Raw genomic sequence first — 13,199 nt, forward strand, 5'->3', positions numbered from 1 at the left:
ATTGGCCCCACACGAAAAAGATCTAGCTACGACACTGTCGCTAAACATGTCTTTAAATTTATCGGCAATTGTTTGACACGAATTGAAAGAATAATTATTTTCAATGCACTTTAGCACCCATCTTATCTCAGCATGTGTGCTATCAGTAGTGCCAAAATTCAAAACAGCACTAGAAGAAGGCACTGCTTCTTGAGATATGCTACTTGTAGAGGAACTGGGCACTGGTTGCTCAATATTCAGTACCTGCTTGTGCTCAACAAAATTTTTAAGGCTTGATGCCTTGAAATTCTTCAAAAGATCTTTGTGCTTTTTACCTGTAAATAAATAAAATAAAAAAAATTTACTAAGCAAGAAAAGGAAGTTTTATTTACTTCTCATTTGTTAGTAAAAAAAAAAATTTATGTTGATAATAGAAGGGCTACTTCCATTTTTATAATAGTTAAATAATCAAATGATTAGGAAATCTTTTGGACCTATTTTTGTTTTATTTACAATAATTGTAAGGTAATAAGTTTCCCGAAACACACACCTAATTTTAATAATAAAAAAACTCAAATCAATCAAAACACTCCTTTTACGAAAATAAAATCAAAATTAAACAAAATTTATATTGATTTTGTTTATGCACAAGTTTTTGATACTTAATATGTGCATAAATTAACAACAATCAAATATTAACACACATTGAAAAGCGCTTAAAACAATCACTTTACATTTTTAAACTTAAGCAAATTGCTTATATTTTAGAAGGAATAACAGTAAATTTAAAGAAATGCAATAATAATTTTGATTCAAATCACTCCAAAAACTAGTTTTGATAACAAAAAAAACTTTTAACAATTAGATTTTTAATTTATTAATGTAACAAAATATAATAAAACGAAAAATAATTACCTTCATTGTGGGATCGCAGGGCTGATTCTCCCATTTTTGAGATATCAAATTCCTTTGAGCATAATCGGCAAGATGCTTTAAACTTTCCATCGCCTTGCTTCAGCCAATCACTATATTCTGGCTTATTTAACCATAAAATGTTAAAAATACATTTACCCATTATTTTGTTTTAACTAATAAACAATAGCCTGGATGTGCTACCGAGGAAAAATACGAACAAACCAACGTGTTCAACAAACCAACGATATCAATTAACGCAGTAAAAATATATCGATATATAACTTATCCTCCTTGAGTTAGCAGTCAAACCAGTCTTTGTTAACGATCGCGTTGGCAAGAGAGAAATCGTGACGTCAACAACTGATAAGAGCGGAGAGCATTACGTCATCATCGTCTGAAAGGCAGGAAAGTCATTCTTTTGTCCTTACGCGCATGCGTGAGAAGTCCAACACAGAAATGCCGGAAATGGGGCGATTTTTGCGAGTTTCTGATAATTTTCAAGGCCATTTCGAATATTTCAAGGACTTAGCATTATTTTCAAGTACTTTTTGGGGGCCCTTGAAAATGAAATTCAAGTACTTTTTAAGACTTTTTCAAGGCCGCGGGAACCTTGTCGTAAGATCCTTAAGATACTGAAATGGGGGCACAAAAACTTAAATGATAAAATATTTAATTTCATTAACTCAAAATAGCTGGTGTCAAAATGTTAATTTTTAAGTTAAATATAACTTTTACAATATTGATTTTCTTACGTTTTTAAAGACCACATAAATCCTGATAAAATATTAAAATGCATATGTTTACTTTAACGAGTGTAAAATCCTTATCAAAATAATGATCAAGACCCAAATGTAAAACAGTATAAATCCTCCTCAGACCCGAGATAAAAATAAAAGCTGGATATTTTATAAAAGGTACTTAAATAGTTGCTTAGATCATTATGAAGTAGAAAAGTACAATTTTTTTTTTTAAAGGCTGGGGGGGAGGTATCACATGTGATACATGAGGACTGAAACACTACGATCAGAATTTTTCTTAAATATCAAGTAAGATGGTTTTAATTACTTTTTTTAGACTTTTAATTACACAATATATACAATACATAGCTTATTTTTCATGCAGAATTTTTTTATGGTTTTGTGGCAACATTAAATACATTTTTTATTTTCGTGAAATGCTTTGAAGCAATTTCTCGATGCTGTGAAGCATAAAAAAACCTTGCAGTCTGTGCAGTGTACAGTTGTTAAGGCCGAGCACTTACTATTTCTGCACCTGCTTCGATGAGCCCTATCCCCAATCATTTCTGGCATGTGTCTAGCCTCTTGGCTGCGGGCTGCTTCGTGCGGAATGCTGGCTCTCACTCTACGCCTTGAAGGGGGCTCATCATTATCATCTTCATCATCGGTAGGGGAGGAAATTCTAACAGGCTTTTTTAACAATCCGTGAATGAGAGTAGTTGCAATATCTAGCCTGAATGCAAAATAATCTAAAATGTCCTTCTTTCTTTCTCTCATTTTATTTCTGTACGCGAGCCACGCACTTGACATTACAAAATCGACCATATGGAGAATAACTCGAACTGTCCATTTGTTGGTACGATTTTTCATTCTGTAGTAACTAATGGCGCGATCGAGGTGATCGACGCCACCCATGTAATCATTATAATTTTTGACGATTGCTGGGCAGTCAACTTCTAAGTACTGTTTGTCCTTTTTACTCCACCTTGAGCACTTTGTGACTGAACCTTTCCCGTGTTGAGTTGACAGTAACAACACACTTTTGTTGTCAAACCATTTCACAAGGGAAATATGCTTGTCTCCTCTCACAATTTGGTTAATAGATCCTCGGCCCTCTCGTCTCATTTCCGCATCGGTTTTTAGCTGTATCAATTTTGGAACTTTGTTTTTCATCAAAGTTCCAGTCGCGTACAACTCTCTGTTAAGTAAAAGGTCAAGCAGCAATTCTGAAGTAAAATACCGATCAAAATATATTGACGAGCCTGGAAATAAGGAATCTGAAAGCTTCAGCACAATTTTTCCTCCCAAGTCCATAAAACTTGTATCCTCAGGCGATGATACATCAGTTCCTTTACCTTCATAAAAGATGAAATCTAAAGGTAAGCCATATGATGTGCACATAACAAAAACTTTTATCCCTACTGGGTTTGGTTTACCTCTTACATATTGCCGCATGGAAACCTGCCCATGAAAAGGGATTATCTGCTCGTCAATTGACACAATTTGCGGTCTTTTCTGTTTTAAACAACGTTGACGTACTTTATTCAACATTGGTCTGACTTTCCAAAATTTATCTGCTTCTCTTACTTCATTCGGTACAACATTGTCATTTAAAATTTTTAAATTGCTTCGAAGTTGGAAAAATCTGTCTCTAGTAATGTTGTCTGCAATTATTGGTATCCGTGTGGAACTCTCCNGGCTCTCAGATACATGAGTAGCATTAGGGACAGTTTTTGCAAGAGACTGCTGGTAATTCGACCAACTGTATATCAAATTATGAGCAAATTCGCGGTTTATTGGTTCATGTGCAGGATCTTTAGAGCTAAAAACTTCACAAGTACTGGCATTAAGAGAGGAAAGATAATATTTTGTTGTTTGAATAGAGTCTATGGATTCAATATTAAGAGAAGTTGCATTTTCAGACATAATGTCACCCATCAAGTTAAAGGTACTCTCAACTGATGGTCCGTGAAAACATGTTAAAAGATTACGCGCTGTTGGAATTTTAAGTTGTTTCATACTTCTTAAGTAAATTTATCATGAGGTTTTATTGATGTGTGCTTGGCGCAGCATGTCCTTTTTTTTCTTCTGGACCTTGTGCCGCTAAACCCTACATTCAATTCAGGGGAAAACATTTCAATGTCACTATCTTCCTGAGCTTGGAACCTCTTTAATACTTTTACAGCAATTTAATAATATCCTGCATCAAAAGTAAATACTATTAACCAGACAACAAACTAAGATCATAAAAATAAAAGATTTTTACCTAACGTCATTGAAAGGGTATAGATTTACATTTATAACGTGCAAATGGGAAAAAAAATCAAATTTATTTACTTCAAATATCAATATTTAATCTTTTTTTCTTCAATTTTTTAATCCATAAGTCAATAATGGCACAGTAACAAAAAAGTTAAAGGGCAAACAAAAAAGTTTCTTCCAATTTATTTATTTGTTTACTTTCGGCCAAAGCTCTATTTTATTATAATGCAAGCAGAGTTCTAATACTATAGACATTAAATCTATAAAATTCCTTATTCATGAATTTGAGAGTGCTCTCTTACTACAAAAATTCTGTACTCAATAGTGTTATATTTTCCTACAAGAGATCCTACGAGACATCATTTAGAACGAAATTTTAAATATTTTAATCGTTTTAAAGACGAAGATAAAATGAAAATATACAATATCAAAAAATTTGAATATACTCACTAGACTTATAGATAACTTTTACAGCATATCTTATCCAATTAGCTTCCAGTCGCATGCTAGCTTTTGCAACTTTTAAAATCCTTGCATTCGTTGAATAAGGAGGCCAACAGCAAATATTTGGTTTAGCCTTCAGGTTGACCCATGAAGAGGGAACGGCATCCAGCATTTATTTGTCATTTTGAATTCAACAACGTAGAACTTGAACTTTCTGTTATAAATAAAATCACATTATATAGTTTTCATCTTCAAAGTTTTCTTTTAAAACTTTTCAATTCTATTACTTTTTTTCTAAGTAAAAGTTTTTTTCATACATATTTTTCTTACGCTTATTCGTGCAAATAAACAAATCATTGAATTCTTAATATCTATTTTTTATTTTAATTCTTTTAGCTATAGTGAATAAACATGTTTGTGGCTTACCAAAATAACTTTTTCTTTTTATATTTCATAAAAGTAAATATAAATCCAGTATATATGTCGCATCGAGTTAGTTGTAAAACTATGTGAGGAAGCGAGAAGCAAATAAGTTTGCTTTTCCTGGGTGACATAATGCCTTAATAAGTTTGTTTCTTTTTCTGAAACATTGCATATTTTCAATGAAGGAAAATATTTTATCCCGCTTGTATATGAATTTTTTTAAATATTCGACCCTCCATTTCTAAATTCGTTTTTTCCAAAAACATATATTTCTGTATTATATGTTTTGACCACTTTTCTCATTTTTGTAATATTTTAAGATTACAAAGGAATCTTTGCTGCTATATTGGAGGAAAGAAATTTACATTTGCAATATGTCCTATAGAACATTTTGTTTATGATCTCATTTAGCAAAAAGTTCGCTTACAAAATCTTATGACATCTTTTGGGAAGTTTTATCGTATTTCAGACAATGTTCTGACACCAAAAAGCTTATTGCACTTTAAAGAAAGAAAAAAAAAGGCATTAAATGATCATACATTTTATTTATAAGAATGTTTCGTATGAAAACGTTACTTAGATATCAAAGGAATCGTCCGAATTCCATTCCATTCTGGTGATCAAGCTCTGTTACAGTTCTCAGTTTTGTAGCAAAATCAGGATGACCAAAACTTCTAATATTTTTGAGACTGAGCTTCATTTAATTTCGGTAATGAAAATCACCACCAGTCCTTTAAAACTTTTTCATAATTTCTTTAGAATTTCTTTTGTTCTTTAATTCAATTTTCGGTTTTAACGTCGCATCCAATTTTTCTGCTATGTAATTCACTTGTTCATGTCTATTAAAACTTAAGCTACCCATCTTCTTACATTCTTTTTTTTTTCTGACGTCGGCCTGATGTAATTTTAGCAACAAACTCTTCTAATTAATTGCATTCTTCATTTCTTCTTATTTTTAATTATTTTTGCTAATGAAATTTTAAGCAAATTATTCTAAATCTCCAAAAATAAAATTTTTAAACATTCTTGTAATAAATAAATTTTCCCTTTGATATTAAATTAATGCATGGAAAAAAAATGAATAAAATAATTATAAAGCCAACTTAAAAGTTATATTAGTATATACTATACACACAGTATATACTATAAGCTATAACCTATTTAGTTATAAAACTGTGTGATACAGCGGAAAGTTTACCTTTCAAGCAGGCATAATGCCTTACACTTTTTTTTTGTCCCGCCTGAGTGGGAACACTTCTTAAATGGACGTACCTCCTTATATTTTCTTCCTACAACATAGATTTCCTTATTAAATGCTACAAAATTAAAAGTCATTATTATGATATTTTAATTTTTCAAGACTAAAAAGGAATTTTTGCTGCCAGATTGGATAGAAAACTTTCTATTTTTCAGTTTGCAATAAGAGACTCCTTCCAATCCTTCCATTCGAACTTTTTCTTCTTTGTGTCCTCTTACAGAAACAGGATGCTACTCTACTCGATTATTGATAGCATTTTTGTTTTCAGGTTTCTGTAAAAGCCTTTTTACTATCTGTTGTAAAGGCTGGTTGGTTTTTGTAAGTTTTTTTTTAAAACATCTGACGGTGATTTTCAAAAGGAAAGCTACTAAATCTATCCAACGACCCGAAATTCAAAACATCATCTGCTAAGTGAATCAGAAAATGAACTTTATAGGAAATAAAATTCTCACCTTATAACTCCTCTGATTCACTTACAAAACTTTTCCACAAATTTATTGTATTTGACGCAGTATTCTTCCGATACCAAAAAGGTTATTGCGCATGAAAATGGTCGTACATTTTATTTTTAAGTATATCTCGGTAAGAGGACAGGACCTAGTTATAAGAGAAATAGTCTAAATTCTGTAGCTTTCCAGTGGTCCAGCTCTTTTGTGGACCTTGTCCTTCTTACGAAATCCGATTGGCCAAAACTTCTCTGTGTGTTTTAATCCTAAGTTAAGCTCATTTATCTGTGTTAGGGATAATCTCCCCATTCTATCTCGTTTCTTTCCACTCCAAATAAAAAGTAATTTCCTCATGACACCTAAGCAAACAAGATGCATATATTCTTGAGGGAATTGTTTCACCATGTCTATTTTTAAAGATTCCAATGGCGACGTTCTTATATATGATGTTCAACTTGCTGTTTCGCACGAAAAGAGTTGTCTGTCCTCAATGGGCATTTGTTTTCGGAAAAAGCTAATGCGTTTCTTTTTTCGCTACGTTGACTGCATCTATCAAACCCATAGTATCCTCAGTGGCCCTTTATGCATTTAATGTAGACCTTTGCCGGAGCATCACAAGTGAAACATCTAATTTTCAAAGCCAGTTATTTGCCCCGAAATTCTATGCCTTCTTCCAAGAAGCATACTACTTCATCTATAAATTCGGAAAAAAATTTCAGTGTAAGGTTTCGATTCCCCGTAAAACAAAGCAACAGCAAAAGGCATTTGGTTGGGATCCTCTTGAATGCAGAAGAATTCCATTAACATCTGCTTAATTTCTTTTAAATCTAACGTTTGGATACGTGATTTAATTGATTTTTCTAGAGTGAAGTAAAAAAAATTTCCGATCCCATTTGGTGAAAATACATTTCCCTTGAAGTTTTCAGAAAAGTTCTCGCATCAGAAGGTAAAGAAGGATGCGAAGTACGCAACGCCTTTAACAGTTTATTTAAAGCTTCTCGAGGAATTGATGGAGAATCGAAATACCAATTTCTCATTAAGTCTCTAATATCCGTCTCTACGGTCTTTGTTCGCAAATGTTTTGATCGCAATAAATGTCTTCAATGGAAGCCTTATGGGAAAAAATTTGCAATATCAGTATAAACTATACTACTGGAACCAGTATTATTATACTGGAAATTCAAAACCTAGGATGAAGTCATACCGGAAGTTTTGAAACCCAGTATGACACTATACAGGACGTTTCGAAACCGATGTGAATATACTCTTAGGCTGATCATATTAATACTCTTAAAAGAATGATTTTGAAATGAACAATTTCAATATCAGAATTATCATGTTTATGAAAGTTTTTTATGACTCATCGATGACTATTAATTCTTTTATTTAGCTCAGTACCTGTTTGTCCAATGTATTTTAGTGAGCATGTTTTACATTCAATGAGATAAACAATCCAAAGGCCATAAAGATCCTGTAGCACTGTTAAATACAGCTACACAATCAACTGAAAAATTATATGTTAAAAACAAAGATTCAGTCTCATTTTCCATACTATTTTCCATCGTTTATGTCAGAAACCTGATTATGGTTCATACTCTTAATAAAATCTTGAGTATATGGTATACTAATTATGCTAAAATTAATAACATTATTTGATCTTCTGGACTCGTTGAACATGATAAAGGTGCAAACGTTCATCCTTCAGTACTCGCCATGTTGTGGATTGCGATACCTGTAATTGTCTAGCCAACGCTCGCTTACTTGTACTTGGCTGATCAGCCACCATATCCAAAATAGCTTCTTCTACCATTCCGTCCATCCTTGCATCCGACCGGGCTGAAAGAAAGGAACCCGTTTCACACAACTATCAGTGCAAGCGTTGAAATGTTTTATGGTTGGGCAACCGCCTGTTGGAAATCGTTCTCCGTAAAACCGTTGAACCTCTAAGCTATTTCCATTTGCAGCTCCATAAACGAAATGCATGTCGGCTTTTTCCTAATTAGAGAAGGGCAACATCTTCATATGCGTTGCTACCGCGAAAGACAATGCACACTCTAATCAGCAGCTTTTATGTATGAATCGTGACGAAAATTTGCATACGAGCTCTTCTTCCCATAACATGCAAATAATAACTCGCAATCAGAACGGAGCTTTCAATGCTCTCTCGAATATACCCAAATTCAACTAAATGTGCAAGAAAATTATTGTTACAGTTTCACTCTTTACATTTAGCTGAATGTGCTTCCTCTAAGGTGTTCTATTTCATGACTCCTTCCATCATTGCTCCAGGATGTAAACACCAGGGGCAGCCAAAATAACCATTAAATTGGTTCATATTCTGTCAAACAGGTGTTTGTTTTCTGCCACCTTTTGCAAAAGTTCTACTTTAATCATATCTATATCCCATCCAATATTTTTGCTTGATAGCCACTCTTGAATCGAGGAACTAGTCGGAATTCTCTCCACTTTGACTGAGTGGTAGGAAGTATTATCCATAACAATCACACTTTTCTGTCTCAGTTTCGGTAAAACTTTTTTAAACCAATTTTCAAAATGATTGCCGTCCATTTCTTAATGGTGGTCACCACTTTTTTTTCCTATGAATATACCAAGAGCACCTGAAACAAATCCTTCTTCACTCCTAATATGAGTGATGATAAGTCTTCTTCCTTTTCCTTTGGGTTCAGCTAAGCCAACAGTCAAATTCGATGATAAAGTTTCGTAGCTCGTTTTGATCACAGTATCTTGCCATGATTTACTGGGAAATGGCCTTCATTAACCCAGGTTTCATCCAGATAATAAATTGGAACATTTTTCTTCTTGTATTCTTTATTGCGACGCAAATAATTTCGCAGCCACAAAATGATATCGTTCCTCTCTAAAACAAGAGAAGTTTTTTTTTTATTTTTCTCAAAAGAAAATCCCAAGTCTTTGAGAATCCGATAAAGAGTTGTGCGGCCAATGTTATTTCAATTATGTCCTTATCTCCATTTATTTCCTTTAAAACTTTGTCCAAAGTCGGTACTCCATTTCGACGAAAAAAAACATGGATTTTTCTGCGAATGCAGCACAACGTAAAATCATCGTATTTCACGAGTCTTGTGCGTTTACCTACAGCTCCAGGTGTACTTAAAGGATTGGATGTCTTTTTTTCATTCTTCAAACGATAAACAGTTCTTTTTGAACAACCAGTAAGTGTAGCAACTTTGTCGCATATTTGAGTGATGCTTTCACGTGGACTTTCTTTTCTTAGTTGTGAATAAACATTTAAAATGTTTCTGCGAGCACCACTTTTTATAATTTTCCCGCGATTTGATGGCGTAAACATCTTTGTCGGTGATAGTCTCTGACATTCTTAAAATGTTTTAAAAAAAATAAAGTAAGGAACTTAATGACTAGCTTGCTTGACCTTTTTAATTATTAATAAAGATTAATAACTTACTTATTAATTGATAGCTTTTTTTCTTTTGTAACAAAATAATACAAACTAGCAAAAAAAAAACAAGCTAACATTTAGTAATTAGCAACAACAAAAGATGAAGAAAATTTAACAAGGAATCACAAAAAAAACAAAATTTAAAAAAATTAATAACTATAAAAAATGAGCTAACAATAACTAACCAGTTAAAAACAACAAATTAACAGTTTATAACTAATAAAAAACAAAAGAACAACTAATCGATGCGAGTGAAAGAAAGCGAAAAAAGAACTGCACAACAGAATGGAACGAGCTGGCTGACCAGCGTAGAAACTTAGCCAACGCGCCAATTCCTTGGCCTTGAAAACTAATCCAGCGCCAAACTAAAACACCATCTTTGTACATTCGCTTTACTGAGACGGTATCTATAAGTTAAATACATTTAAACATGAAAAACTTCGAATGTATGTTTCAAGATAAACTCTTCTTAAAACTGCAATTAATTCCAAAATAGAGAAGAACTACTTTTCAAAAGCGGAATATTACATATCCTACCCATCCCTGCAATGCCAACTTAAGGTGGAATGGACTATAGTTGGACTATACTAAATTACACTTTTTTAAAAGAAATGCCTTTTTATCCGCTGACTGTAAAAATTCAGAAGAAAATAAAATTTCCTCCATAGAACAGTGCGGGGAACAGGCTCGGGGCTTAAAAGCCAACGAAAACCAACAATCTGACTATCTAAAGCTTGATAAACTTCATTTTTAATAGCACTTTTATCCTCCTCAGTCGCTTTAAATTTCTTTTGAGGAAACAACTCCTCGACACTGCAAATTTTATTAACCTTCTTAGAAGGCTTCTTAAAATTCCAGCGACAAAGCTGATCAGTTATCGAAACATTGTGGTGTGCGTAGATTAATGCAGCTGCCATTTGATGACATCGTGCCATACCCCTAGGACATGCACATCTTGCGTCTTTGATAAAACCATCTTTTTCAAACATAATCTAAAACAGAAATATCTGTATTACAAAAAATTGCTGCAGTTGCTTATTATATTCAAAGATATAGTTTTGTTAAAACTTAAAATCAGGGATCAACAAGCTTTTTCTGATAACAAGCCAAAAAAACTAAAAAATATCATGTGGAAAAGGAACATAAGAGTTGTAAAGGTTTAACTGTGTAAACACAATAATGCATCAAATTTATAAAAACTTATGGCTACAAACAAAACTAGCAAAATGAAACACTTGAGGCTCACACTAAAATAATAAGCAAATAGAGCAAGATGTCCAGTATATAGTTAAAAGAAATTCAGATTATAAAACAACTGAAAAAAAATTATCACTTAATTTTTATCAAAAAAGACTAGACATTTTTTATAAGTTTAAAATGTTAAAGAGACAAATCATACATTTAAGAGCCAGGACATCCCTTATTTAAGAAAGTAAAATTTAGAACAAAAAGCAAAGTTTTAGAACTATTCTGCCCTATCTTGTTTTTTATAATATATTTTTCATGCTATCATTATGTGCACAACTTATGTTACTCCCCTATACATTTAAAATAAAGAGATTTTACTTCCCAAATGCATATTTATTTCTCGTATAAGTTAAAAACACAATGTTCAGCACAAACTGGAAAAAAAAAAGTACAAGCTTGGTTCTTTTTTTTTCCTTCTTAAGAGTCTTACCAACTCCTCACCAACAAAAATTATGGGAAAATAATGTGACATTCAGAATAACATCCGGAGAGGTAACATATAAAAACAAATAATAGCATACTTGCACAGCATATACTTTATCCTTCTTACTTGCATCAATTTTTGCCTCTATGATACCATCATCCGCTTTATATGAAAGCGAACTTACATGGTTTGCTTCAACAGCATTCTCTCCTCTTTCAATTAATTTAGCTTCATCAGAGAAAAACTTTGCGATATGGAAGAACTTAATAACACTTTTTCTTGCCATTTCAGTGGTTAAATTCTACTCGATATTAAAATATTCACAAATTTAGATCACCCACTTTTCACAACATTAGAAACGCCATATTGTTTACTCTGTTCCAAACAATGTTTGGAACGAGGAGAGCTAGTGACGTCGTTGATGACGTAGATCTAACCCTGTCAATGGACTATAGAGATAAGATAAGAAAGGAATTTCCTGTTTGACTCATAGCCCACGTGATAAACCCCCGGAACATGACCTTGCAACTGTAATGTATTGACTCCGCCCACCTACCCACGACGAATTTTGTTTTTCCCTGTTGTGGGTTTTTCTTTTGTTTGAGACGAATATGCACTTTTCTATTTTATTCCTCTCAGGAAAGATTTTTTCCCTTAAGAATCTGCCAATTACAAAAAAATGCAATATTTTTCTGATCAAAATTAATGAAAAATATTATTTCCGGATGCTGAAATAATTCGTTCATTCGGGGTTTATGACTGTTTTTGCTGGGGCTGAAAAAAATTCGTTAAATCGGGTTCTGACTGTACAAGCATAGCACGACTTTTAATAACTTAAGTTCAGGTAAAGCAATTTTACAAATTATTTCTTAATAATGTATTGCATAAACTTATTTTTTAAGGTAACAAAAGAAGATTCTTACCGCATCATATTCACACCCTTGAATTCCGCACTAAAGAAATCTGGATTCTTTCCAAAAAAAGAAAATAGAGAAAAGGAATGTATCATCGATAGATTGTCCGATTGACCTTTAACAAAATCTTTCTCCACTTGCATTGTACTAAAAAGTTAATAGTATTTTCTCAAATAAATGCGATTCAAATTAAAACGCCTTTGTAAGCAATAACACTTTTCCCTATAGAAAGCTTTGGTTTAACTCCTTCCGTTTGCTTATGACGTCAAAATATAGTAACTCAGCAAACTCCGCCCCATTTTGTGTCACATGAAGTTTGTTTCGTTTTGGGCTAATTTTAAGTTAAATTTTTTTTTAAAATTCAGGTCAGTTTTTTAAATTCTGAATTGATTTTAGAGAGTTTTAAGATATTTAAAATAATCAACATACAGCGATTACCCAGCGCATGCATGTTCCTCATTGACTTATAAAAAAAAAAGACAAATCTATTCAAATTCATCCCCGCTTCCCAGGAGTAGCTAAAATAATTTTTAAATTTGTTATTTTTTAATTTAGATAATACAATCCTTACGCATATTGTCTAAATTTTAATCTAATGTTTGTAAATAATATTAATAAGTTCGTAAACTTTTAAATTTACACACAAAAAAAGTCTGATTTTGCTTAAGAAATTCTTCCTAAATTGACAATACATATGTTTATGTTATTTTAAT

At 32.5% G+C, this 13,199-nt stretch overlaps 1 protein-coding gene across 1 annotated transcript; it reads right to left on the reverse strand.

Annotated features, from left to right (window-relative positions):
* Positions 1–2,042: 2,042 nt before the first annotated feature.
* On the reverse strand, positions 2,043–3,557 carry LOC107441950 (piggyBac transposable element-derived protein 3). The gene has a single exon (XM_016055369.4). The coding sequence runs from the start codon at positions 3,555–3,557 to the stop codon at positions 2,043–2,045; it is 1,515 nt and encodes a 504-aa protein (XP_015910855.4).
* Between the last annotated feature and the right edge of the window lie 9,642 nt (positions 3,558–13,199).

This window comes from Parasteatoda tepidariorum, unplaced genomic scaffold (genome assembly GCF_043381705.1).
Source record: "Parasteatoda tepidariorum isolate YZ-2023 unplaced genomic scaffold, CAS_Ptep_4.0 HiC_scaffold_57485, whole genome shotgun sequence".
Taxonomy (NCBI): domain Eukaryota; kingdom Metazoa; phylum Arthropoda; class Arachnida; order Araneae; family Theridiidae; genus Parasteatoda; species Parasteatoda tepidariorum.